This window comes from Pongo abelii, chromosome 10 (assembly GCF_028885655.2).
Source record: "Pongo abelii isolate AG06213 chromosome 10, NHGRI_mPonAbe1-v2.0_pri, whole genome shotgun sequence".
Taxonomy (NCBI): domain Eukaryota; kingdom Metazoa; phylum Chordata; class Mammalia; order Primates; family Hominidae; genus Pongo; species Pongo abelii.
The window spans coordinates 46,757,820-46,785,598 of NC_071995.2; the positions used below are offsets into that span (position 1 = coordinate 46,757,820).

General features: G+C 50.0%; 3 protein-coding genes and 1 long non-coding RNA gene across 9 annotated transcripts in view; 1 reads left to right on the top strand and 3 right to left on the bottom strand.

Moving 5' to 3' along the window:
* Window positions 1-526: 526 nt before the first annotated feature.
* DDN (dendrin) lies at window positions 527-7,622 on the bottom strand. Its single transcript, XM_002823176.5, has 2 exons — window positions 4,509-7,622; window positions 527-4,096 (listed from the first exon to the last, which is right to left on the bottom strand). Exons 1-2 carry the CDS (start codon window positions 4,715-4,717, stop codon window positions 2,167-2,169), a joined length of 2,139 nt encoding a protein of 712 aa, XP_002823222.2. The 5' UTR covers window positions 4,718-7,622; the 3' UTR covers window positions 527-2,166.
* LOC112135731 (uncharacterized) lies at window positions 3,990-25,044 on the top strand. The gene is made up of 3 exons (XR_002916958.3): window positions 3,990-4,120; window positions 15,045-15,125; window positions 24,142-25,044. It is a non-coding gene; the product is annotated as an uncharacterized LOC112135731 (long non-coding RNA).
* PRKAG1 (protein kinase AMP-activated non-catalytic subunit gamma 1) lies at window positions 7,713-24,754 on the bottom strand. The gene is made up of 12 exons (XM_002823177.4): window positions 24,636-24,754; window positions 18,981-19,029; window positions 11,492-11,601; window positions 11,211-11,292; window positions 11,055-11,113; window positions 10,869-10,914; window positions 10,713-10,767; window positions 9,932-10,058; window positions 9,185-9,350; window positions 8,986-9,023; window positions 8,570-8,716; window positions 7,713-8,432 (listed from the first exon to the last, which is right to left on the bottom strand). Exons 1-12 carry the CDS (start codon window positions 24,642-24,644, stop codon window positions 8,325-8,327), a joined length of 996 nt encoding a protein of 331 aa, XP_002823223.1. The 5' UTR covers window positions 24,645-24,754; the 3' UTR covers window positions 7,713-8,324.
* The window catches only part of KMT2D (lysine methyltransferase 2D), a 41,291-nt gene continuing 38,392 nt past the window's right edge, over window positions 24,881-27,779 (bottom strand). For all 6 annotated transcript variants that reach the window (XM_054527204.2, XM_024256441.3, XM_054527205.2 and 3 more), the window contains one exon: window positions 24,881-27,772. In XM_054527204.2, coding sequence (XP_054383179.1) covers window positions 27,680-27,772 — 93 coding nt within the window. In that variant the 3' untranslated portion in view covers window positions 24,881-27,679. The remainder of the gene's footprint in view (window positions 27,773-27,779) is intronic.

Sequence of the window (27,779 nt, forward strand, 5' to 3'; positions counted from 1 at the left end):
GAGACCTTCCTCCACTGAACCAAGGCCAGAGGCCCAGCTCCTGTCAGACCGTCGCCACCCCCCACCCCAGGCTGTCCTGCCCCATTCCGAGTTCTGCTCAGAGTTCCTCTGGGTGCGGGCGGGAGTGAGGTCGAGATAATTGGAGACTAAAGCCATAAGTGGTTTGAGAGCGGGGTTGGGGACCTGAACGCTGAGCGGGATTTGGAGTTGAGGGGTCTCGGTTGGAGTGGGAGCAGAGGCGGTCAGGGGGCCGGGGGCCGGGGCAGGACCGGGCGACTGAGTCTGGGAGAAGCCCCAGCGCCCGCGGAGCCGGCAGCTAAATTTACCCCGGCTGACTCAGCCCTTGCCCGGAATGGGGGGCGGGGGGAGGGCGCCAGGGCAGTGGGAAGAGCCGACAGGGGTGGGCTGGGGGCAAGGAAGGGAGAGTCCCGGCTGGGGGAGAAAAGAGGTGGTCCAGGAGCTCCCAACGAAGAAAGCAGCCCCCTCCCCGTCACACAGAACGGGAAGTAGCAGAGGAGTCCCGGGGGAGGGCCACTGTGGGGAAAGGGTCAGTGAAAGGAAGACGATGCCAAGGCTGGATAAAGGGAAGCTTAGATTTATTGAGCGCCTACTGTGTGCCAGGCAGTGTGCAAGGCGCTTTACATACATTATCGCATTAAATCCTCACAACAACCCTGCGAGGTAGGTGTTTATAAACCCCCATTTGACAGATGAGGAAACTGAGGCTCAGGGAGGTGAAGTGATGCGGCCAAGTTCACATGGCTAATAAATGGCAGACAGAGGAGGTGTCCAAGGATCGGAGAGAAAAAAAAAGACTTCGGTGTCTGAGTCCCAAGCCGGCTGGGGTGGATGAGTACAAAGATGGGCCCAGCGGGCTCCAGAAGTCTGGGAGGCCGGAGGCCTGCTCCCGGCCCCGCACGGCTGGAGACTGCAAGGCGGGGGACCTGCGCTGGGGAACTAGGGATCGGATTGTGTGGCAGAGCCGGGATTAGCAACTGGGGAGATCCGCGACCTGCGCGCGCCCTGTAGTGGCTATAGAGAGTATCACACCCCACGCCTACTGGCTTCTGGGGACCTGCCTCTTTCCTTGCCTGGCCGGTTTCTGGAAGAGGCCAAGATGGGAGAAATTCTCAGGATTTTTTCAGGTGGGCGATACCACCTGGGAGGGAAATCGTGGCCACGCCTCAGAGCATCACTAAGGAGCATTGGGGTGGAGGAAAAGGGGGAGGCCTAAAGAGGTCCCAAGCTGATTCATTGGTGTCCTTCCCTCCCCAGCTCAGACCACCACAGGCCAGGGTCAGTGACAGGGCCGCTATCTTGCCCTGCCTTGGGGAGCCCTCACCTAAACCTGGGAGACTGGGATAGGAGTGCCTCACTCCCTTACCTCTTCTGCAAGCCTTGGGCAGTCTCCTGAATTGATCACGACTTCGGGTGACAAGCAGGCCGCCCAGAAACCCTCAAACTCTGTTCACTTATTCCCGACTCTCATTCTTGGCTTGTCGAGGGAAGGATGAGATAGAGTCCTTTCCAAAGATCTCAAAATGTCAGAGATGGAAGGATGGACCTTAGAATACCAGCATTTTATATACCAGGAGGCCTGCAGGCCTGGAAAGGGAAAGTGACTGGCCTCAGTCAACCAGTAAGTCAGTGGCAGAGTTGGGATTGAAATCCAAGACTTGTGACACCAAGGTGAGCCCTCCTTCTGCTTTGTTGGTTGTTGCTGGACCTATGCCTCTTCTGCCAAGAACCCCTCTGTCATCTGATCACTCTCACCAGGTCCAAAGCCTCTCCTTCACTTTTTCCCTCCTCCTCAGAGGCCCTGCCCTACCCTGCCCTCCTATGGCTGCCACCATCCCTGCCCTCCTGCCTGATCCTGGTTAGGCCTCTCTGCTCAGCTCCACACCCAGTGCATCAGCCCCTGCGAAGAGCTCACCCTTGTGCCCTGAACATAACAGACATTAATTAAATCTGCTCATTCTCACCTCTCCTGAAACAAAATCATTAATGGGCATATGCTTCCCTTCCTTTCATTTATATTTCAAGGATGGGAACAGGTATGGGTAAAGATACAAGGAAAAGAGAAGCAAAGGAAGTCTGTGGGGAAGAATGGGGACCAGTGGACCCAAGGATGGATGTGTTGGGGACACAAATACAAGAAGGCGCCTCTCACTGCCTCTTCCTATTTCCCTGTTGGGTCCCTCTGATGTCCCTCACCCCGAAGAGGACCTCCTCGGTTTGGCTTATGACATCTAGGATCTCCCCGACACTGTCGCTCAGTTCCGCTGTCTTCCCATCTTCCTCTGGCGAACTGTTTCCAACCCCGGGCAGGGTCCTCTCATTCCGCCAGGAGGCGCCCGGGGCTTCTGTGTCGCTTCCATCAGAGGAGCCGCTATGGACGCTGAGCTCCTCAGCTTCGTCCGTGTCCGAGTCAGGGGCTGTGTGGCGGCGGATACGGGACACGGCTTCTCGCAGGGCCCCGGCGTAGGGCCCTGGGGTCCGCGCCCAGCCCCGGCCGGCGCGCCGCTGGACCACCGCCACTTCCGAGCCCTCGGCTCTGCCCTGGGCTCCCGAAGCTGCTGGGCCTAAGGCTTGGTGCTCTGGGCTACCTGGCTGCGTGGGGGCGTCCCGCAGGTTTACTTCGGGGGCCGGGAGCCCCAAGATGCGGGAGGTGCGCTCCTCCAGTGAGGAGTCCCCCGGCCTCCCCTCCTCAGCTTCGCCCCCGCGGCCCCCGCCGGGCTGGTGTAAAAGGAGACTGCTCGACAGCCGCTTTTGGCAAGGGGAAGGAAAGACCGTGGCCCCTTCACCCTCCTCCTTGCCGGGCTTCGATTGGCTGGGGGAATCCCCCACCACGCGTGTCACCCCAGAGGGCAAAAGCTGCACCTGCTGGGTTCCGGGGGTTGGAACATATTGGGATCGTATCACTACGCACGTGGCGTCAATGACAAAGACGCCTTCCCCACGGGACGGGCCCTGGGAACTGCGGGGCAAGGTGTGGGCACGGCGGGTCGCCTTCCAACCCTCCAGGGTCTCCGGTCCTGCCCCCTCTCCAAGACCCAGAGATTCTCTCCATCCGGTGCCTCCGGGAGCCCAGGGTCTGGGGAGTGTCTGGCTATGGCGGGGCGGCTGCTTTTTAGGGGAGGGAATCCAGCATTTGGGAAACCAGATCTGTTCTCTTCCTTCTTTCCCTTCCCTCGAGCCCTTCAGATGGTGCCTGGATCTGGGAGCGGGACGCGGGGCACAGGGAGCCGCAGTTGCAGACCCCGCAGGAGCTATCTCGGTGCCTGCGCTCCCTGTAGCTTTGGCTTGGGGATGGCTGTGGCTACCACTGTTCAGGTCAGCAGCAGCCAGCCCCAGGCTTTTCTCCACGACCCCCTTGCCGGGCTCTGGCCTTGCTCTGGCCGCTCCACAGCCTGGGGATCCCCCCAAGAGACCTTGCCCCTGTCGGAGACCCCAAGCCCCGAGGACGTCCCGGTAGATGCGAGGATCCAGCCTCTTCTTTGTGCGCCCTCCCTCTGTCCTGGCCGGAGTCGCAGCTGGGGCTGATGAAATGGGCACCTGAGAGTGCCCGGGGCCTCGCTTAGTCCCCAAGGTCCTATGGGGGCCTTCGTAAGAAGGTGGAGCCACGTAGGGTGGCGGCCGGTCCCAGCGGCGTCGTGGGGCCGTCCCGGCAGAACCTCTCAGCAGCAGGTGAGCCTCGTAGCTTGGGGGCCCCGGCCGCCGACCTCCCCAGGGCCCCGCCCACGCCGACCCTGGGTCGCTCTGCGGCTGCGCGGATGGACGGGGCGCTCGCCCCACAGGCGCCAGGCGCTCGGGCCGCAAGGGAGCAGGGAGCCCTGCCAGCTGGGCCGCCCGAGGGGCGTTGCGGGGCTCCGGGCGGGGCCGACCCGGGGGGCTGCGCCGGGCCCCACCAGCCTTGCGCCTTTTTCGCTCGGTCTCCTTGGCCTCCCGCTCCTGCGACGCCGCTTTCCTTTTCTCTTGCTCCCGAGCTCGGACCTCGGCCAGGGGCCCCGCCCGCCAGTTGGTCGCCTCCTGCAGCACCCTGGAGGCCCAGGGCCGGCGGGGCGGCGGCTGTGGGGATCCCGGGCGCGGCCCACACCTGGGACAATGAGCAGGAACCCAGGTGAGCAGTTTGTGGGGGAAGGGAGCCGAGGTCTGGGGAGCTGGGAGCACTGGAGACCACTTGGGGCAGCCATGTGAAGGGGTGTGTGTGAGTGTGTGCGCGTGTGCACGTGCGTATATGTTAGGACTGAAGTCGAAGCGGGACTCCTCGCCATCTCTCCATGCACACTTTAACAGCGTCTGCCCCATCTCACCTCCTGCCCTTTCTCACACCCACTTCTGTTCCCCCAAACAACGGGATGAGTCAGGCCCCAGCCCTCGGGAGCGGGCAGGGGTGGGAGGCGTGGGAAAGAGAAGGGGGACCAGCAGTGCTCGCTGGTGCCTGCGAGGAGGTCCGGACCCCACTCCCCGCCCCACCACTCTCTTCCCCTCACCCCTGCTTCACTCACGTGCGGTTCTGGAACCCGCGAACCCAGTGGCTGGCCTGGAAGTCCATGGGCTGTCGAGAAGGGGCGCGGCGACTATAATGACAGGAAATAGTCTTCACTTCTATCACCAATAGCTTGGACTTCTGCACCCAGAGGCAGCTGCCAGACTCCTCATCCTGGAGCTCCCGGGGGCTGTCAGGCCCCTCGGAGAACAGTGGGCCATCCAGCATCCTGCCCCACCCCACCCCGGCCCCCCACCCTCCCACCCGCCCCAGGAGCCCCCTCCCAGCCCAGGGAGCCGGCGCCCACTGCAGAGCCGCGGGCCCGGGGACTGGGAACTATATATACCCGGGCACACGTGTGTGTGCCTGTCTCTGTGTGTGCGCGCGCATGTGACACCGCGCGGACTGCTCCGCGCTGCTACCTCCCCCATGTGCACGGCCGCCCCCTGGGGCCCGGGATTGGACGCCCCTTCCCACTGCTGTTGTCCCCCAAGCCTGATGGGATCGCACGAGTGGGCGGGGGAGGGACTTATGATTCTTGCGAAGCTGACAGTGCCCCCTCCCCCGCCCCTGTTTCTTCAACCTTCCTGCCGTTTTAACCCTTTACTCTCCTGCTTGTCAGGTTGCCTGACCACCAGGGTTCTGCCCCTGGCTTCCTGCCTCAGATTTCAGTTTCCCCAACATAGAGTGATGAGAATGGAACTCAAGGTCTCTGCCTGCCACTCTGCTGGTTTCCATGGGGTTGGGGTGCAGGAGGGGCTGGCCCACGGCTGGGGGGCTATTTTTAGCGGCAGTGGCTGTTCGGGTGCAGAGATGAGATGAGTAACCAGCTCCCATGCGGTGGAGAGAGGAGGCGGTGGCTTTTACCAAGCTTTTGTGCGACTCTGAGGGAGAGCTGCCTTCCCTAAGCTCAAAAAGGGTGACCCCTACACCCGTATCTCCTCGTCAGCTCAGTGCTGCAGCCTAGGACTACTGGTACAGCAGGACACAGGCGTCTGCCTTGGCCACCCAAGCTGCCCTACCAGTTCCATTCTACATGCTTGTCCTTGGGCAGCCAGGGAGCCCTCCCACAGCAGCAGGCTTTCACCTCCAATCCAGAAGCCAGGATTTGGGGGTTATATTGTTCTGTGCCCACACAGCCTGCCCAGCTTTATGGAGGACAGAGTAAGTGCTTATGCACTCTCACCCTTCCAGAGGGGGATGGAGGAGAAATGATGTGTTTGCTTGGCAAAACTAATCCCCTAGCAACTGAAATGATAAAAGTGGCCTTTATTTTTTTCAATGTAGAACTCCCCCTCACCACTACCACAATGCCTAGTTCACTCAGCCCCCGCCTTAAGTGGTGCTCCAGATGCTCACCTTTTGGGCTGCCTCTGTCCTGGGGGGCTGTTGCTTATATCCACATGATCCCTCCTCCTAAGCTTATACCAGGTGTCCCCTGATTCACCATGGTAATGTTAGTGGCAGCACAGCCCACGCCAACCCTTCCATGCAGAGACTTAGCAACCATGCCTGGCAACCATGGCAGCAGCTTCAGTGGAGGGGAGCGGTGCAGAGAGGGGTAAGGGAAAGAGAGTGTGTGGGGCATGGTTCCTCGGGAAGAAGCAATAATTTGCCTCTCTGGAGAGGAATAGGTAAGAATAGAAGCTTGTGAGTCTCCCAGATTTCATCCCTTGTCTCTCCCTCAGTTCATCCTCACACTGAGACTGATAGGTTGAGTTTTAGGGGGAAATGGGAGAAGCAAGAGTTCCCAATTAGTTTTCCACTAATGTACATGGAGCCTTTTGGGTCCAGACCCTTCCTTTTAAGGGGATGGGGAACAACCAGAAAGGTTGTGGGGCAGAGACTGACAGACTGAGAAACAACTCAACAAAAGCAGGCCTCTGCTCCCTAACACAAACCTTTAGAGAGAATGCAAACATACCCTGTCCCATCCACCCTACCCACCTTGATTCCACACACCTGCCAGCTGCACTGATGACTTGACTCGAAGGTGCTTCCTTCCACCCTAGGTCCCACTAGAGTCCTGAGGCTTTTTAAAGCCCTTGCCTCCTCCCTAGGCAAATCTTCCTTAATGAGGGAATGTGACATAAGGGGCCATCTGTCCTTTCCACCATGTGCTTACCCTCCCGACACATAAACATACTCTAATTCTAATAACTTGGAAGCTTTCCTCCCCCAAGCTTGAGAATGTGCTGTGAGCGCTATAAAGGGGTGAAGGCAGAAGCAGGGGCTCCTCCACAGCCATGATGCAACACTGAAAGCTGAGCTCTGATGAGGGCCACCTTCTTTTTTTAAAATTAGCTTCTTCAGGTCGAATCTGATGAGGGCCTTGATGCTTTTCCCTGTGTTCCATCAGGAGAACCCAGTATGCCCTGGCTGGAGGGTTAGCAGAGGGGTTAGGCACTGTGGGGGCAGGGGCAAGGAATGACTCTGAAATTGCTCCTGGCTTGGATGGGAAACTGTATCATACCTGCAAGGCTGGGGTGAGCTGGCACCCAAATTTAGCTCATAATCCAGTCTAGCAGTTCTTCTGATGTTGGGTGCTGACTGCTGTTTGGGTCTACATTGTTTCAGTACAGGGAATGGATCTAATGGAGTGACCACTGCCCTGCTGTTCTCCCACCATCCAGCTCATTCTCACCTTGGAAGAAAGGCAAGGGATTTGTACGTTTAAAGATAGTGCCAGCCAGGTGCGGTGGCTCACGCCTGTAATCCCAGCACTTTGGGAGGCTGAGGCAGGTGGATCACAAGGTCAGGAGTTCGAGACCAGCCTGGCCAATACGGGTGAAACTCCATCTTTACTAAAAAATACAAAAATTAGCTGGGTGTGGTGGCGCGCACCTGTAGTCCCAGCTACTCAGGAGGCTGAGGCAGGAGAATCACTTGAACCCGGGAGGCGGAGGTTGCAGTGAGCTGAGATTGCGCCATTGCACTCCAACCTGGGCAACAGAGTGAGATTCCATCTCAAAAAAAAAAAAAAAAAAGATAGTGCCTACTCAGCAAAAGCCAAACAGTCCAACCTTCCCCAACTAAGAAAAGCTGATAATGGTGGCAGGATTCTCTGCCCAAAGGAGACCCTCAAGTCTGTCTACTCGTGTGTGTGTACGTGTGTGTGTGCGTACACACATTATTATTATTGTTATTAATGACCAGTTGAAGAAGCCATATAAAGTAGGAAGGTAGTACCCATCAACTGTAAAAATCAAACACTGCAATACCATGAAGAGATTCCTGTCATTTAATTAGATTTGCCACAAAAAGCAATAACCTTAGCTAGCCACGCTGCCCTCCTCCTCCACCTAACCCCCATCTCCCTTCATATGCACAAACACAAGAACCCAAAGCCCCTCCTCCCCACAATCCTCCCCACTCACATTATGGGAAGAAATGGACTTGGCCTCCTCCATATAGCATGGAACAGGTGAATAAAAATATCTTTATGAAGAATTTTGTTGTGCTATTATCTTAGGGTTGAATCAGGGCCGAGATGGAGGCAGAGGCAAATGAGGTCTGGGGATCTCTTAGAGATCAGAATTTGTCTGAGAGGCACACAGCCTATAGTTCACCCAGAAAGGGGGCTATATCTAAGAGGACAGCGGCTAGAATTGGCTAGGCTGAAAGTTTTTTCAAGTGTATGTGTGAGGGTAAGGGTAGCTATAAATCCATTCTCTTTCCTCCCCTATACCTTCCCTAGCTCCCAGATAGAAGGGCAGGGGGCCCTGAACAGGGAACAGAGTCACAATTCCCTCAAGTTTCATCTGATTCCCACAGAGCTTCCAGCAGACAGTGAGTTGGGCATATCCCCTGGTGCTGCCTAACCCCTTCCCCCAGCTCAGGGCTTCTTCTCTCCACCTGTGAGCACCAGGGCCTGCAGGATGTCAGACAGTGATACAATTCCCTTGACCACATCATTTTCATCCACCACTACAAGTCGGTGAACCTGGCACAGAGCAACAAGGGAGAAAGGGAATGTTTAGTGCTGGCCTCAGGGGAAGCCCCTCTGCCCCTACTCTCCTTGCCAAACCCCACTCTCAAGGCTGCTCCCCTCAGCTCCCTTAGGGTTGCTGGCCTCCCTACCTCTGCTTCCACTAGCCTGTTGATGATGGTCTCCAGAGTCTCATGCAGGTAGCACTTGAGAACACCCTCAAAGTAATGTGATCGATGTTGCAAGGCTTTAGTCACAGACACATCTAGGTTGTTGTAGGTCTTTTCTGCTGCCAGATTCTGGGGAGACAGAGGAAGGAGCTTGCAGGGAAGCAAGAGAGCCAGCCTCCAAACCCTGAGCCCATCCAACCTCACCAGAGGGATTCAGGGCAATTGTCAGCCACAAGCCAAGACATACCCAACTCATTCAATTCCTTTTCAAATAGGATTTGAAAGCCTGGAAGCTTCTAAGACCCTTAGATCACAGAAGAGACTCCCTTCTCCCTCTCCATATTTAACAGTTCCCCCCCACCACTTCCCTACCTCCCAGACCCTCCACAATCACTCACGATAACATCAAACTTGGAGTAGATGTCCACCACACGCCCTAGGGGGACAGAGGCAGCTCAGTAAGGAGGATCTGGGATCTAAAGCTCCCCCTACTCATAGAATCACCCTCCTGGCTACGCTGAGGGGAAAGCAGATCTTCCCGGAGCCACCCTGACTTGCCTGGATCTTCCCTCCCTCTCCTTCTGCCCAATCTCTCACCCTTCTCATCCACCACTGGCAGGGCTGAGACTCGATGCTGTACAAAAATCCCCAGAGCCACATAGACCGGGGTGGTAGTGCGAACCATAGCAATATTGGCATAGGTGCCAATCTGTAGCTCTTCCAGAGACTTGGACATGAACTCTGGCTTGGGGAACTCAGTGATCTGAGGAAAGAACCATCAGCTTAACTTTCAAGGCACCCAAAGCCACCCTTGGATACCCCCTCCAACCCAGTATATTAGAAACAAGGGCTGGGTGCGCTGGCTTATGCCTATAATCCCAGCACTTTGGGAGGCTGAGGGGGGGCATATTGCTTGAGCCCAGGAGTTCGAGACCAGCCTGGGCAACATGGCAAAACCCCATCTCTATAAAAAATACCAAAAAATTAGCCAGGTGTGGTGGTACACACCTGTAGTCCCAGCTCTTCTGGGGGTTGAGGTCAGGGGTCACCTGAGCCCAAGAGGTTGGAGGCTGCAGTGAGCCGTGATAGCGCCTCTGCACGCCAGCCTGGGCAACAGAATAAGAACTTGTCTCAAAATAAATTAATAAATAAATAAGAAGTGGGGCTGGATGCAGTGGCTCACATCTGTAATCCTAGCACTTTGGGAGGCTTAGGCGGGAGGATCACTTGAGCTCAGGAGTTTGACACTAGCCTGGGCAACACAGTGAGACCTCATCTCTCTTTTCAGTCAATCAATCAATCAATGAAAAAAGAGAAAAAAGAACTGGGCTGAGAAGCACTTACAAACAATTTGAGGAACTTCAGAATGCGCTTGTGGGTGAGGATGTACAAAGTATTGCCTGATTCTGGGTCAATAACTGGCAGCCTGTGGATCTTGTTCCGAATTAATGAAGAGACAGCATCAAACAAGCTGTGAGAGGGTGGGAGATAGTAAGTTCCACAGTGCTGGGGCTGAGGGTGATTAAACAGGTCCGTACAGTGTATCGCTAAACAGGGAAACCTGATGGTTAGGGAAGGGGGGCAGTGTACAGGCCAGACTTAAAGAGAAAGAGAGAGAGAGACTGTGTGTGTGTGTGTGTGTGTGTGTGTGTGTGTAAGAGAGAGAGAGAGAGACTGTGTGTGTGTGTGTGTCTTTTCTCTCTTCTTCCCCTTCCCCTGGGTGTGTGTGTGTGTGTCTTTTCTCTCTTCTTCCCCTGTGTGTGTGTGTGTGTGTGTGTGTGTGTGTGTGTGTCTTTTCTCTCTTCTTCCCCTTCCCCTGGGTGGGTGGGTGTGTGTGTGTCTTTTCTCTCTTCTTCCCCTTCCCCTGGGTGTGTGTGTGTGTGTGTGTCTTTTCTCTCTTCTTCCCCTTCCCCTGGGGGGGGGTGTGTGTGTGTGTGTGTGTGTGTGTGTGTGTCTTTTCTCTCTTCTTCCCCTTCCCTTGGGTGGGGGTGTGTGTGTGTGTGTGTGTGTGTGTGTGTGTGTGTGTGTGTGTCTTTTCTCTCTTCTTCCCCTTCCCCTGGGTGTATTAGCTAGGCTGATGGCAAATCTCTTCCCCTTTTTAGACAGATGGATAACTGGAACTCACCTGGCATTAGGAGAAATGCAGACAAGTGGTTTAAAGGAGTCCTGGAGATACACCTCTGAAGGAAAAAGGGATGGGTCACAGAATACCACCATGGAAAAGTGTTTCCCAGAAACCCTCCATCCCTTTATCCTTTTATAACCCCGATTCTCTACATACCTCTCCAAGTTTCTATCTTGTGTTCTTCTAGCTCATAGATCTGTACCTGAAAGCAGAAGCAACAGAATTTGAGACCTGATCTCTCTGCTTCCTTAAGCCCTCATGGCTTGCTTAGAGAAAAAGAAATGAGAATGAGGGACTTAGGGCAGGGAAAGTGATTTTGGTCATTGGGTTAAGGTTCCTTACCAAGGCTGATTTATAGTAGCGGTGCAGGATATTGATGAAATCAGTGATGGTCAGCATGCCTAGAGGACAAGACAGAGCCCTCAGCACTGCCCGAAGCTCGTCTCCCTGCCCAGCACAAGATGCCAATAATATTGTGTTCCAGAAACTTTTGCTTACCCACAAAACTTTGCTTCTTACTATCCCATAAAGGGGCAGCTCGTACACCGTTAGTCACCAAAGCAAAAAAAGCTTTCTTCACCTGTAGCCAAGACAGTAATAATCATAAAGGCAAATCCACAGGGGCAGGACTGTAAAAAAAGAACAGTGTTTGGGCATGTTGGGTAAAACATGAGACTAACTTCACAAAAGGATAAGGATATTACCCTTAGGATGAGATAGAATGAGAGGTATTAAACCACAGGCTCCAAAGGGGGAAGGGAAAAGAGGATTTCACCCACCTGCAGGGACGTATCAAATACAACCAATTTGGAGCTTGTGGGAATCAGGTCATAGCAGCGATGAGACTTCATGAAGGAAGTATACACGCTATTGTTGGATTCTGGGGTCTCTGCATAGGGTGGGATAGTTAGTAGCTTCCTTCCACATAAAAACTCCCAATCAAAAGAGACAGAAAACAAAATAGTGTTCTAGTATCTCAAATATTTAGAGTATGATTTTTTTATAAGACCTCTTATTTTATGTGTCTTGTTCCCATTGTTTCCACAAAACCTGGATAAACCTCTTAGAAACCATTTCATCCAACCCCTGTCTCCAGGTTAAGACTTTATCTATTGGTCCCTATAGGTAAAAGAAGTTGACTAAAACATAAAGCCTATAGTATCTCTCTTTAACATGTTATAGTCTAAAAATGTTTCTCATCTTTAATCCAAGCTTCCCCTTTCATATATTTAGCACATTTTCACTTTTCTCTTTTTTCAATGAAGTAAGCTTCTTAAAATTCTTCCAAGACTGTGCTGGGGATGGTGGCAAGCACCTGTAATCCCAGCTACTGAGGAAGTTGAGGCAGAGGATCACTTGAACCCAGGAGCTCGAGGCCAGCCTGGGCAACACAGCGAACCCTTGTCTCAATTTAAAAAAAAATTATTCTAAGACCTGCAGATGGGAAAGTCATGGTCCAAGTTGGGCCATTTCTCATTAACAATAAGTTGGAGCCCAGTGCTCAATCAACCTGGCTCAAAACACCCTGATAGTCCATTCTGGGATCACCCTGTAAATCAGAAATCATCCCACCTACTCTAGACAAATGGGAGATCCTGGCTAGTTTACCTTTTTCTATTCCTGTGATTTTAACTGCTTGCTCTAAACTAGGGAAGTAATCTCCCAAAATAATAGCTTGAATGTGCTACATACTATACTACGTGCACTTAAAAATATTACATTGAGGCCGGGCGTGGTGGCTCATGCCTCTAATCCCAGCACTTTGGGAAGCCAAGGTGGGAGGATCACCTGAGGTTGGGAGTTCGAGACCAGCCTGACCAACATGGAGAAACCCCGTCTCTACTAAAAATACAAAATTAGCCGAGCGTGGTGGTGCATGCCTGTAATCCCAGCTACTCGGGAGGCTGAGGCAGCAGAATCGCTTGAACCCGGGAGGCAGAGGTTGCAGTGAGCCGAGATCGCAACATTGCACTCCAGCCTGGGCAATAAGAGTGAAACTCCGTGTCAAATAAATAAACAAACAAACAAACAACATTGGCTGGGCGTGGTGGCTCACACCTGTAACCCAGGACTTTGGGAGGCCAAGCTGGGTGGATCACCTGAGGTCAGGAGTTTGAGACCAGCCTGGCCAACATGGCGAAACCCCGTCTCTACTAAAAAAATACAAAAATTAGCCAGGCGTGGTGGCACGTGCCTGTAGTCCCAGCTGCTCAGGGGGCTGAGGCAGGAGAATTGCTTGAACCCAGGTGGCGGAGGTTGCAGTGAGACGAGATTGTGCCTCTGCACTCCAGCCTGGGTGACAGAGTGAGACTCCATCTCAAAAAAAAAAAATTACATAATTTAATCCTTACAACAAATGTGTAAGTACTGTCCTCATGTTTCAGATGAGAAACTAAGTGTAGTTAAATAAACTGCTCAAGGTCACACCATTAATAAGTGGCAAGAAAGACTCAAACAAACCCAGATGTTTCCAAACTTCATGCTCTTAAGTCTTTAATCAATTTGGTTTTTAATATTTAATTTTTTAACAAAAGTTATACAGACACACAGTTTAAACAAACAGTTTTACAAATTTTGTTAAGAAAAAAATGCACTCCTTGCAACCCACCTCCCTGTACTACCCTTCCCCAGAGATGAGAACATCTATCTACCTCTTTTAGTTGATTATTTTGGTACTTAATTCTATGTCCTTAAATAACATGCTTGTATTGCTAGTTTCCAATTTTTTTTTTCATTTTGGGGCATTATTTATCATCTATCTACCAAAGAAGATGAGAATTTCTAGTTCTCTCTCCTACTAGGACTTCACCACAAACATGTACTTCCCATTCTCCTCATTATTCCAGGAGCTAAACCATAATGTTGGTTATATCCGTATTTCAATCTTTTTTTTTTTTTTGAGAGGGAGTCTTGCTCCGTCACCCAGACTGAAGTGCAGTGGCACGATCTCAGCTTACTACAACCTCGGCCTTCCAGGTTCAAGCGATTCTCTTGCCTCAGCCTCACAAGTAGCTGGGATTACAGGCACCCACCACCAAGCCCGGCTAAATTTTGTATTTTAGTAGAGACAGGGTTTCACCACATTGGCCAGGCTGATCTCGAACTCCTGACCTCATGTGATCTGCCCGCTTTGGCCTCTCAAAGTGCTGAGATTACAGGCATGAGCCACTGCACCCGGCCAGTATTTAAATCATTTTGACTGAATATTTATTATTCAGAGATAAGCCAAATAGTAAACTCTGATTTTTTTTTCTTCCTTCACAACTTTGTTTTCCCTGGAGTTAATGTCTTGTCCTTTTGTTTGTTTAATTTTCTATGTATAATTCTTATAACTAATCCAACCCCCAAATGCCTCACCAACTGTTTAAATCTCCTTTCAAGAGGTTCAAAAGCATTAGATAGTCTATCAATTTAAACGACCCAAAGAGGTCTCCCTGGAGCCTTCTGACCTGCTCAAATCTGGGCTGTTTGTCTGGTGTGCACTGCTGTCATCCTGGGATCTTTCTTCATCACCATTCTGGGTAGCCCTTTCACGTCTCTCCTCTACTGGTGCTCCTGTATCCTATATCGCGTTTTTATCTTTTTTGATTACTCCCTTATTTTGGTGGAACACATATTCCAGTAGCTTCCTGAGAAAGGGTGCATGGGAGGTACGTTTTTTTGAGACCTTGCAGCCTGTAGATATCTTTATTCTACCCTCATCCTTGGATTTATAATTCGGCTGAATAAAGAATCTGCAGGAAAGCTTGGAATGTGTTTTCCTGCAGAATGTTGAAGGCATTGCTCCACTGCCTGCTAGCTGCTGGTGTTGTTGAGAGTCCAAGGCAATTCTGACTTTTTGTATGTGACTTTTTTTTCCTCTCTGAAAACTCATAGGATCTCTGTTTCCAGTGTTCCGAAATCTCAGGATGACTGTGCTTTGGGTGGGTCACTTTCATCCATTGTGCTGAATATTCGATGGGTGCTTTCAATATGAAAACTAATGTCCTCAAGTTCCAGTAAATGTTCTTGAATTAGTTCCTCAATTATTTCCTTCCCCCTGTGTTGCCATTTTTCTCTTTCTATGACTCCTATTTAGATACTGGACCTCCTAGACTGATCCTTTAAATGTTTGTTTGTTTTGTGGGTTGTTGAAATCTTTCCTCTCCTTTTTTTTTTTTTTAAAGAGACATGCTTTCATTCTGTCACCCAGGCTGGAGTACAATGGCAAGATCATGGCTCACCTGCAGCCTTGACCTTCTGGGCTCAAGCAGTTCTCCTGTCTCAGCCTCCTGAGTAGCTGGGACTACAAGTGCATGCCACTATGCCTGGCTAATTCTTATTTTTTTGTAGAGACAGGGTCTTGCTGTGTTGCTGAGCTGGTCTTGAACTCCTGGCCTCCCGCCTCAGTCTCCCAAAGTGCTGGGATTACAGGTATGAGCCACTGCACCTTCTCTCCTATTTTCTACTTTGTTGATTTTTAACTCTCCTTTCTGGGAAATTTCCTCATGTTGATTTTTGAAACCTCCAGCTGGGTTTAAATTTTTGCTATTATATTTTTAATTTCCAAGAGTTCCTTTTTGTTTTCTGAAAATTCCTTCTTTAAAAAATTGTATCCTATACTTGTTTCATGGTGGAAATAAGATTTTTTGTTGTTGTTGTTTTTGTTTTTTTGAGACAGAGTTTCGTTCTTGTTGCCCAGGCTGGAGTGCAATGGTGCAATCTCAGCTCACAGCAACCTCCACCTCCTGGGTTCAAGCGATTCTCCTGTCTCAGCCTCCCAAGTATCTGGGATTACAGGTACATGCCACCATGCCCAGATAATTTTTGTATTTTTAGTACAGACAGGGTTTCATCATATTGGTCAGGCTGGTCTCAAACTCCTGACCTCAGGTGATCTGCCTGCCTCAGCCTCCCAAAGTGCTGGGATTACAGGCGTGAGCCACAGTGCCCGGCTGTTGTTTTCTTTAAAGATATACTACTTTCACAGGTATTGAGAAATATGTTCCTTTACCTAAGATTATATTAATGTTATTAAAGTTTTCTTCTCACCTTTTCCTTCCAGTTGCTTTTTTCCTGTTTGTTTCTTCTGTGTGTACATGAGGTTGGGAGGGGCAGTTTGCTTTTTCATTTTTATTTATTTTTTACCAGGGAGATACAGCCTTCAGAGTAAAACAAAGGTACATTCCAGGGTGGGGTGGGGGGCAGTTTGGATCACTTTTTTTCACAGATCCTTTCTTTAGATGTTTGGTAATCCCTAGTTTAAAGGAGAACTTAAACTGTAACTTAAGAGTGGAGGCTTTAAAGCTGAGTGGAAGCTCTAAGTGTATAAGTGAGCCTTGCTGACTGTGAGTCATTTGGATAGGGAACATTCAATACTTATATATTTTAGGACTTCCCTTCAAGAGGATTCTGGAGAGAAGGATTATTCAATTTCATGCTTGGAGGGTGAAGTCTTTTCTGCCAGTGCTCTGGAAACTGAAAAGGGGAAAAGGGCTGGAGGCTCAGCATCGAGTATAGTTCACTACATGCTCCTGTTTTCAGTGCAGTACTTCAGCCCTAAACTGCCCGAGTCCCTTGCCAGATTTCCAGTCTCTGCCACAGTTGGGAGGCAGAGTTGCCCACTGTACTCAATGGGGTAGGGTGTCTTGGGATCTGACTGTTTCTTAGACCTTCAATGTTTCTTGGCTTTCCTCACTGCTAGTTATAATTCAGTTTTCTCAGGTCTAAGTCATTCATCACTCTTTTGTCTGCTTTTCAGCTTCCAAAAATTCATCGCTATTATCTCCTCTCCTGTTTTCCCTATGGTGTGTTTGTCTTTTTCTTTAAAAAAAATTCCTTTATGGTGGTTTTAGGGGAGTTTTTGTGAATATATATTCAATGTACCATCTTTTTTTTTTTGAGACAGAATCTTGCTCTGTCACCCAAGCTGGAGTGCAGTGGTCAATCTCCACTCACTGCAACCTCCTCCTCCTGAGTTCAAGCGATTCTCATGCCTCAGCCTCCCAAGTAGCTGGGATTACAGGCACGTGTCACCATGCCTGGCTAATTTTTATATTTTTAGTAGAGACGGGGTTTCACCATGTTGGCCAGGCTGGTCTCAAACTCTTGTTCTCAAGTGATCCACCTGCCTCAGCCTCCCAAAGTGCTGGGATTACAAGCATGAGCCACTACACGCAGCCCAATCTACCAATCTACCGTCTTTAACTGGAAGCCTACCATTGTTACTCAAACTTGAGAATTCAGACTCCCAAGAACATGTCTTTGGACACCAGTTGAAGATACATATACTACATTGATAGTTAAATACAATCATTCAGGCCACAGGCCCACAAACATATTGGATTTGGCTTTCTCAGTGTTTGTTTGTTTGTTTATAATTGAGACAGGATCTCACTCTCTGCCCAGGCTGGAGTGCAGTGGCACAATCACGTCTCACTGCAGCCTCAACCTCCTGGGCTCAAGCAATCCTCCCACCTCAGCCTCCCCAGTGGCTGGGACTAGAGGTGCACACCACCATGCCCGGCTAATTTTTAATTTTTTGTAGAGACAGGGTCTCACTAAGTTATCCAGGCTGGTTTCGAACTCCTGAGCTCAAGTGATCCTCCTGCCTTGGCCTCTCAAAGTGCTGGTGTTACACTGTGCCCAGACTTAAAATAAATTAAAATGTTTAAATCTAGAAATTTACATAAAAATCTAAATTTCTAGTGTCTTTTCAAAATCAGAAGATCTGACAAAAATAGGTCTTAGTTGACCAGACCTAGATAGTTGTCGCCTTCTTTTTTTTTTGAGATGGAGTTTCGCTTTTGTTGCCCAGGCTGGAGTGCAATGGCATGATCTCGGCTCACTGCAACAAAATCCGCCTCCCAGGTTCAAGCGATTCTGTGATTCTCCTGCCTCAACCTCCCAAGTAGCTGGGATTATAGGCACCCACCATCAAGCCCAGCTAATTTTTTCTACTTAGTAGAGATGGGGTTCCACCATGTTGATCAGACTGGTCTGTAACTTGTGACCTCAGGTGATCCACCTGCCTCGGCCTCCCAATGTGGTGGGATTACAGGCGTAAGCCACCACACCCAGCTGCCTTAATTTTTTTTTGAGACAGAATCTTGCGCTGTCGCCCAGGCTGGGGTGTAGTGGCACGATCTCGGCTCACTGCAACCTCTGCCTCCCAGGTTCTAACAATTCTCCTGCCTCAGCCTCCCGAGTAGCTGGGATTACAGGTGTGCAGCTCCGCGCCTGGCTAATTTTTTTATTTTTAGTAGAGACAAGGTTTCACCATGTTGGCCAGGCTGGTCTTCAACTTCTGACCTCAGGTGATCCACCCGCCTTGGCCTCCCAAAGTGCTGGAAATACAATCATGAATCACCATGCCTAGCCCAGCTGTCGCCTTCTTTTCATATGTAGTTCACTTCACTGCTTGGTCCATGTAGGCAATTTGAGTTTCTGGTTTCTGCCTTGGTGCTAATGCAAATGTACTTAGAAACATAAAACAGGCACTGGCCAGCACTGGAATTGTCTTCCCTGTGCTCTGGATTTTAGAGGTTTAGTGCTTCTATTACTAGATTAGTTCTAAGAGCCATTTCCTAATTTTTTTCTTTCTTTTTTTTTTTTTTTTTCTGAGACAGAGTTTCACTCTTATTGCCCAGGCTGGAGTGCAATAGCACGATCTTGGCTCACTGCAATTTCTGCCTCCCCGGTTCAGGCAATTCTGCCTCAGCCTCCCAAGTAGCTGGGATTACAGGCATGCACCACCACACCTGGCTGATTTTGTATTTTTAGTAGAGACAGGGTTTCACCAGGTTGGTCAGGCTGGTCTCAAACTCTTGAGCTCAAGTGATCCACCTGCCTCGGCCTCCCAAAGTGCTGGGATTACAGGCGTAAGCCACTGCACCCAGCCTTTTGCATAATTTTTGGTGTACACTCAGTGGCTTTAGTGAGCTTGCTGGGTGATAAAATCCTGGTAGCACTGTTTCTGGACTATGCAGAAAATACCCAGGACTTCTAAAACATGGTTAGCCAGCCCAGAGTTGCCTATGGAAGTTTTCCCTATACCTCAGATGTTTCTCTCAAGTGGTTTGATAATTGAAGATATTAATCATCCCCACTCTGCCCAAGATTTATTCCTGGGTGATCTTGCCAAACTACTGTCACTGATTTTTGTGGTTTGGCACATTATCTGGCCCTGCTTTGATTTTCCCAGGGGAGAGATTCAAAAGCATTTTTGAAGACATTGTTAGGGTCAGTCTATTGTTTTCATGCCCAGTTTCCTTTCTTCAGTAAACTTACCTTGAGGATGCTCATTTTCCAGAGCTGGGGAGCTATCTGAAGAAATGACCTGGAGAGACAAGAAAACAGATTCAGCTTAACCTGGTTCCATCCATTTTAGCCTAGCAACATTAGGGGAAGGGCTGGTGAACAAATAATGACTTTCTTTAAAGCACTATAAAGCCACTGCCCCCCACAAACCCATTTTTTTTTCTGTTTTTGAGACAAGGTCTCGCTCTGTCACCCAGGCTGCAGTGCAGTGGTGTGATCACAGCTCACTTCAGCCTTGACCTCCTCGGGGTCAGGTGATCCTCTCTCACCTCAGCCTCCTGAGTAGCTGGGACTATAGGCGCAAGCCACTATACCCAGCTAATTTTTGTATTTTTAGTAGAAACAGCCTGAGTTTCGCCATGTTGCCCAGGCTGGTCTTGAACTCCTGCGCTCAAGTGATTGCCCTCCTTGGCCTCTCAAAGCACTACAATTACAGGCACGAGTTACTGCACCCAGCCTTATAAGGCTCTTCAGAAATATGATCTCATTTAATCTTCATAACAACCCTGAGGTAAATACTATTATTAGCCTTATTTTCACAGATTGTCTCTGAGACATTAAGCAACTTGCCCAAGGTCACATGGCTGATAAGGGGTGGAGTAGGCATTCAAACACCTATCCTCTGGTTCCAGAGCTTGTGGTTTGCTTTTTTTTACATCAAAATTTTAATAAATAACATACTTGAGAAAATTTTTAAAAAACTACGTATACCTAACAAAATAATTTCTTATAACTGATGAAGAGTTTGGTTGGGTTTATCTTGGCAGTGTTCATTTTTGTAAATTTTTTTGTTTGTTTTGTTTTGAGGCAGAGTCTCACTCTGTTGCCCAGGCTGCACTGCAGTGGCGTGATCTTGGCTCACTGCAACTGCCTCCCCCTGGGTTCAAGCGATTCTCGTGCCTCAGCCTCCTGAGAGCTGGGATTACAGGCGTGCACCACCACACCCACCTAATTTTCATATTTATAACAGAGACAGGGTTTTACCATGTTGGCCAGGCTGGTCTCAAACTCCTGACCTCAACTGATCTGCCCGCCTCAGCCTCACAAAGTGCTGGGATTGCAGGCATGAGCCACCACACCCGGCCATTTTTATAAAATTTTTGAATGTATTTACTCCATTCTGATGAAATTCTACCTCTCTGGAATCACAGAAGAGAAGAAACCAATACTGCTACAATATTGTGCCTTCCAGAAATGCTCCTATCCACTTCTGAGCTGAACAAGCATTATCTGCAAAGCTCATGTTCTTGTACACTATACTGCCTAATGAAACATTAGGTCCTAAAAGCTAAGACTAAAGATCTGAGCTTAGGGCTAACCCCTACAAGATTCTCATAGATCTACTTTATTAAAACATGGAAGCCAGAGAGACAGCATTGTCTTCCCCCAAACACAGACACTCACTAGGCATAGTTGTAGGCACTAGAACCACAGACATTGGTTCTACCATTGTCTACCTCCATGGCAGAGAGAGGGCCACAACTGGGGAGGATCCCAGTAGCTGACTGTCAGCCAGTCAAAACCTGAATGACTGAGAGGTGGATAAGGAACATGAATGTTCTGAAACTGGGAACTTGAGTCCACTCAGCACCCTTGTGAATCAAAGGCTGCTATAGCCAGGAGATGCTGGTTTTCCAAGTTTCCCTTCCCAAGATAGTCTGAGATTAGAGAGTGCTTTGACTAGACAAAACTTAGAACCATTTCTGTGCTCCCTCAAGTGGGAACATTTGGAAATGCCATTGTTATTTAGGAACCCAGAAGGGATCACAACAATTTTCATCTGCTAGCATCAACAGTCTTGGCTCCATTTTCTCTGGGTGATATCTCCAAAATAAAACCATACTTCATCCCCATAGCTTCTGTAGTAACATGACATTAAAAACTTCAACCTGGGAGGTTGGCTGACAAACTTCCTAAACCAGTGAAGTTTAAGACAGCCCTAAACTTTTCTCCCTTAATGGGCTACGGGAGACTGCAGGGAGTAAGGGGGATAATCTCCCTCTCTTCCCTCTGGACTGCATAAGACTGTCAGCTTGGCCTGCCATTTTGGCAAGACTATCAGAATAACAGCCTCATCACTTATAAGTGGGAGAGAGGGCTGTGATAAAGATAGATACATGATATATCAGAGTCTCACAAAGATCTACACAAAGGCACAAAAACAGCTACTTCTGTAGAATTTATCCATCATATGATATGTACTGTGCTACAGTTATTTTGTTCATTATCTATCCAAACAGATTATAAATTCCTGGAAGCCTAGAACTATCTTACGCTTTGTATCTCCCATACCACCAAGCACAGGGTTTGCATATAATTCAGTTGTTTTGTTTTTTAATTCTCAAAGAATGATGCACACTGATATGAACAGATATGCCAAAGACTAAGTTACAGTGGGAGGAAACATATAGCTAACTAGAGATACAGATACCAACATAAGACAGTCAAACACAACTGAATATGTGACTTTTTTTTTGGGCGGGGGGGGCAGAGTCTCACTGTGTCGCCCAGGCTGGAGTGCAGTGGCACGATCTTGGCTCACTGTAATCTCCGCCTCCCCGGTTCAAGCGATTCTCCTGCCTCAGCCTCCCAAGTAGCTGGGACTACAGGTGCCTGCCACCACGCCCAGCTAAGTTTTTTTTGTATTTTTAGTAGAGACGGAGTTTCACTGTGTTGGCCAGGCTGGTCTTAAACTCCTGACCTCGTGATCCACCCGCCTCGGCCTCCCAAAGTGCTGGGATTACGGGTATGCGCCACCGAGCCTGGCCGTGACTTTTAACTTTCTGCCTGTTTCACCATATCAGAGGGGGAATTATGTAATTACGTCTACTCCTTTCTACTTTTTTTTTTCTTTTTTTTGAGACAGGGTCTCACTCTGTCATTCAGGCTGGAGTGCAGTGGCACGATCACAGATCACTGCGTCTTCAACTTCCCCAGCTTCTCCAACTTCTGCCTCCCGGGCTGCTGGGACTACAGGAACATACCACCAGGCCCAGCTACTTTTTGTATTTTTTTGTAGAGATGGGGTCTCGCTATGTTGACCAGGCTGGTCTTGAGCTCCTGGGCTCAAGCGATCCGACCACCTTGGCCTCCCAAAGTTCTGGGATTACAGGCATGAGCCACCGCGCCTGGCCTCCTTTCTACTTTTAATAACATAAGGGACCTGAGAAAGTACCACTGCACCACGTAAGTACAAAATATTACAGAGACACAGTCTACATCTGACAAATAGACTCGCAATTTCTTCCAAACTTCTGATCTACATTTCCAATTATTTGTTTGACAACCATAGATGTCACAGAGACTCCTCAAATGCTTCAATACGAAACAAAACATTTGTGCCTCCAATCCTATTATTCTCGCTGTGGTTCCCATCTTGTTTTTTTGTTTGTTTTGCACAGCTGTCTTCTTAACAGTTATCAACTAAGCTGGTATGTTACAAATGCCTCAGATCCATCTCTCTCATTGCCAATATCACAGCCTTAATTTAGGCTTTTACCTCTCACCTCTGCAACGTTGTTTAAACTGGGGTCCTTGGCCCAAATCTACCTGCTCTTCAATTTATCTTTCATGCTTTCACCAAGTTTGTTCACCAAAGCATCTCAGATTTGGAAGGGACTTTCATCCCCATTAACAAGAAACTTTACTTTTCGAAGTAGCTCAGTTCATGTACAGAAAGCTGCTATGAACATTCCTAAAGGACATTCACTGACTTGCTCATAAATCTTCCACGGGTCCCCTATTACAAAACAAAGTTCAAATTTAGCATGGTGTGTAATACCTTCAACCTGATCTTAGCCTGCTTTTCCAGTCTTTTCTCCCACTGTGACCAAAATCCAAAGCCAGCAACATCAAGCCGCTGGCTCACCCCCAATTCTCTACATACCCCAATTTCAGTGCCCTTGCTCACACTGTTCTCTCAATTTGCAGTGCCCTCTCCTAGGTCCAAAGTAATTTTTTCTCTCAACTATTCTGTCACAGTCCTTTGTTTTCATATTAATGATAGCATTTATTATAGTCTACCTTTAAATAACAGCTGTTGCTGGCTTGCCCTCACCCTCACTCCAGTTAGGCTGAACATTTTCAAAGCAGGAGTTTTCTTTCTTTTCTTTTTTTTGGAGACAGGATCTCACTGTCACTCAGACTGGAGTGCAGTGGCACGATCTCAGCTCACTCCAGCCTCCACCTCCTTGGATCAAGCGATCCTCCCACCTGAGCCTCCCGAGTAGCTGGGACTACAGGCACACACCACCACCACCACGCCTGGGTAATTTTTGTATTTTTGTTTTTGTCGAGACAGGGTTTCATGATGTTGCCCAGGCTGATGCTGAACTCCTGAGCTCAAGCAATTCACTTGCCTTGGCCTCCCAAAGTACTGGCATTACAAGCGTGAGCCACCACACCTGGCTGAGTTTTTTTTTCCTCTTTTTAACTTCTACCCCAGAGCCTAATCCAGTACCTAAAGTGTGAAGGCTAAATTAGAAAATCTATATAAAAATGCTTGTAAACCATAATACATTTACAAGTAAGTAGAATATGACATGTTATTTTAAATTTAATGGAATTAGACTCCTTATTTTTGTTTAAGATTATCCTGATTAGTCAGAATTGGCTCCCTTGCCTGGGAGACCAACTGCGAATCGTTTTAGTACTTTGGTCGGTTTTCTTTTTGAAAACCTGAAAGAAACAACCTGTCTGTGAGCAGAGAAACGGTGTGGCAAAGAATTACTCTGGGCATGTAATCCAAAGCAAAGTGAACCTGCAGTCCTTTCGTAACTACAGTAGCAGATGATAAAAACCAAGATGGAAAGAGTTACTCTGCCTGAAAGAAGACACATGGTTAAAAACTGTGGAGAGGGAAGTGTATGGGAGGGGTTACAGAGCGCTAGAAAAAGATTCCTGAGAGTGAGGGTGGGTGCAAACGTGTAGCAGGCAACCTGCAGCATCTGTGGGAGGGTGACAGGGCCCTGCCACAATTGGTCAATGCCTGCTCGCCAAGAATGAGCTATGCCAAAACCCCTGCTTAGAGTCGCAGAGCTGGCCATGACCTAAAATTGTCCAGGGACACATCGGCCTCTAACACTGCAAGATTTCCTCTTTCAAGCAAACCTCAATTCTCGGTCTTATTAAGGGAATGTGACTTCACTGGACGCAGTATAAAGATCTTCAGATGTCCTCCTGCCGGGGACTGCAGGGATCACAGAAAGACCACCGAGGTCCAGGAGCTACCTGCAAGCGGAGATCCCTCTGGACGCCCCCTGCCTCACCCAGCAAAGCCGGATCACAACCCTGCGCTCTCAAACCTCTAAAAGGGCTTGAGGTGCTAAGAGGAAAGGAGGCCCGAGATTGCCACGGCATACGTGGGCTCCAAGGAGGGAGCCAGGAGTCACCGCCTGCTTGGGCTAAGGGTACCGCGTACGGAACGGCGGCGGGGGCGCGGCCCAGTTCTAGGAGATGCGCCCAACGAAGAAGCGGAGGGACAGGGTCACGGGATAGGGCAGACACCCGGCTGCTTTTTGTTTGCTAGACACCAGCGCCAGCCCCTGCCCGGCCCTCCCGGTCTCCTAAGGTGGGGGGGGGTCTTAGGCTCCACAGCGCCCCCGACCGCCCTCCTGCACTCCTCACCGTCTCCATTGCAAGAGGCGCCAGCTTGGTTTCCTCGCTTTAGGAAACTCTCTTGGGGCAGGCTCCGCCCCACATCCGGTGCGGCGACGCCACTTCCGCCCACGTCATGGCAGTCGCCAGACTGGGGCGGAAGGCAAGGAACCCACCCTTCCGGCGGTGGCGGGCCTCGGTAACCGCCCTCCCCCGCGTCCTCACGGGCCGCACGGATCCGGCTGACGGCGAGGGTCACGGGACGGAGCCGCTTGTATTTAAAATGTTCTTTTTTTATTTGTCGTTTAAAAACAAACTTGGAAGAAGCAAAATCCAAAACTTGCCCTTTGCCTCTCGCAACATAAATTATGTACAGTTCAGAATGATCGCTGATACAAAACATGCCAAGGACAGGGGCGCTGAGGGTGGAGGGAGAGAGGGCGCTTTAAAAAAGGGAACCATTTCATCCGTTGTTACGAAGGACCAACCTTGCTGTACAGGATACACACAACACAAAATAAAGTCTTCACGGGATTCACACTTGTCAGCGATTTATTTTTTAAAAAGGGGGAGGGTCCTGGAGGTGAGGGGAGAAGACTGTAAAGGGGAAAACTGAAAATTGAGTATGTGCGAGTGTAAACCAACCCAAAATACAAACACGGGCGGGGGGTGGGGTGGGGGATTCTGATGCAATTATACAGGCAGGGTACTTAAAAAAAACCAACCAAAATTCCAACCTTGTAGCTTGGGTCTGAGTTATAGTTTATATAAAAATTAAAAACTGTATAAGGTTTCTTCACTAAATTCTACAGGACTATCGGATACCTAGCATATGCTTACAAAGTCTGCCCCATCCCCTTTTCCCAATCCCAGGGCCCAAGCCCCAAACACAGCCTGACTCATGGGAGCCAATCTCCCCCTCCCTGTAGCCTAGACCTTCTGCTCTCGGAAAAGGAACATCCAAGGGCTGTGGCTTTGAGGGCAGCAGCCCAGTCTTCCTACTGTCTGATTTAATTACAGCGGTTCCTGTGGGAGTGGGGGGTGTTATTCTCTTAAACATTTGCAGCTTGAAACAGTTGAGGAAGCAGCTTAAAAAAAAAAAAAAATCTCCCTACCCCCAACAATCCACAACCCCCCAAATTCAAAACAAAACAAAAACAAACCTAAAATCACAACAGCGACCAAGCTCCCCCTCCAGCAGGCCCGCCCGTCCACCACCACCAAGCCCACCCCTACACTCCAGACATCTGATTCTTGAAAATATTAATTACAAAATGCCCTTTGCCCACAGCCCCTAGAAGAGAACTGCATATAAGCTTCATCTTCATCCCCACGGTTCCCTACCAGAGAGGGGTTTGGTGCCTCACCCACCCCTTACCTACCCCCACCCCCAGGAAGAGGTTCAACTGCAGCACAAGCTTGGGCAGAAAGGGGAAGGAAAGGGAGGCAAGGAACCCATCACCCTCTGGCTCCCCCGGGGGTCAGCTCTCTTTTGTGCGTTATAACATAGTCCAACTATACAACAGGGGGTGGGAATTGCCCAGCCTCTATACCCCCATCTTACAGCAGTCACAGCCAGGGGGTGGGGAGTGGGGTGGGGGGTAAGGAAAAGGGCGGTAGGTTGGGTAATGGAGGGGGCCCCCCCACAAGGGGAGCTCCATGTGTCCGCCCCACACCCCCCTACCATTTATAAACTGGTTTTGTAAAAAGAAAATAGATATATTTATATAGAATATATAAAGCACAAAAATTAGTAGTTTTACATTTGCTCTCCCCGGGGGTGGGGGGAGAGGGGAGGGTTCTCACCTCCAGCCGGCTCCCCCATGCCCCACAAGACTATGTACAATCCCATGTATAAATAGATAAATACCCCCCACCCTCCCCGCGCTGACACTAAGCTCCCCCACCCCCACATCACCACCCCTTCCCACCAGACCAGCAGCAGTTTGGTGACTGAGGGAAAGTGGGAGCTCCGGGCCACACCCTGCCTCACTAGGTATGGGCATGCCACTCAGGGATAGCCCTCACCCTACCCCCCACCCAACCCGTCCAGGGGCTGGAGGGCAAACGGGCTCATGATGGGGTTGGGAAAACAGGAGGGAGATATCCTGGTCCTAGGTTTAGCTCCCTCCTGCCCCCATGTCCAGATGGAGAAGGAAGTCCTAGAGCAACTAGGGGCCAGTCATCCCCAATCTTCATCATCATTTGCCTCAACCACCATCCCATGCCCATAATTAAAAACAAAGATGGATTTTTTGTTGTTGTTTTTCTTCCTCCTCCTACCCCCCTTCCACCCACTCAGAAGAGGGCAGTGAGGTGGGGGAGAGGGTTGGGGCAGTAGGGGGCTTGGAGAGGGTCTCACATTTCAAAACAGCAAAAAATCCAACACTTAAATGAGGTAGGTGTGGGTGCGGGGTCTCCTTGCCCGGCTTGCCCAGCTTGCCCTCCTAGGCAGCTGGGCGCCTCTTTCCCGTTCATGTTGCATTTGTCAGAGTGGAAAACAAGGAAACACAACCCATAGAGAGACAGAAACACAGAGGAAAAGAGGGAAACAGAGACAGATCAAGAGGGAGGGGGATGGGGGTGAGGGTGGGGGCAGGACCCGGCAGGCAGGGCCAGGTGTGGGACCCGGCCTTTGGGATTGTCAAGCTTAGTCAAGTCTCTTTGCAGCCGTGAGTTGGGCCGGAGAGGTCAGTGGGAGCAGCAGGGCTGTGAGGCCCGGCCACACATCCTCTTCCCCCACCCTGCTGCCTCCCAGATGCTTCTGGGTAGTTCCCGGCCCATATCCCCCTCAAACCTGAGATGCCCAATGGCTGCTTCTGTCTGGCCCCTCCTGGAGCTGGGGGCAGAGATGCCAGCCTGAGGGCCGGTGGTGGGGAAGAGGGTTGTCCCTGGTGCCCAGGGTGGGCTTGGCCTAGGGCCCTCTGCCCCAGCCTCCTGCTCCAGGGGCTCCGGTCAGCCGGCAGCCCCAGCCCTGGGTCCTGGCTCTGGCTGCTACCTCTCTTCCCCCTCATCCCTTTCAGGGAAGAGGTTGTGGGTAGGGGGACTCCCCTGCCTGGTAGCCTCAAAGCTTCTTAGTTCATCCATTTCCGACAATTCCAGGCTCCACAGTGGCAGGGGATCTTGTGCTGATCGTCCTCAAAATCAAACTGATAGTCATAGGTTAGCTGAAAA

What these genes read in the sequence shown, in the direction of transcription:
- PRKAG1 (XM_002823177.4), bottom strand. An exon ending in GCCAGTGGTGGATGAGAAGG is followed by an intron (nt 9,024 to 9,184) that starts GTGAGAGATTGG and finishes CTGTCCCCCTAG; the next exon opens with GGCGTGTGGTGGACATCTAC. An exon ending in ACTCCAAGTTTGATGTTATC is followed by an intron (nt 8,717 to 8,985) that starts GTGAGTGATTGT and finishes CTGTCTCCCCAG; the next exon opens with AATCTGGCAGCAGAAAAGAC.
- DDN (XM_002823176.5), bottom strand. Translation starts at nt 4,717, where the DNA reads ATGCTGGATGGCCCACTGTTCTCCGAGGGGCCTGACAGCCCCCGGGAG. An exon ending in CGCGGGTTCCAGAACCGCAC is followed by an intron (nt 4,097 to 4,508) that starts GTGAGTGAAGCA and finishes TCATTGTCCCAG; the next exon opens with GTGTGGGCCGCGCCCGGGAT.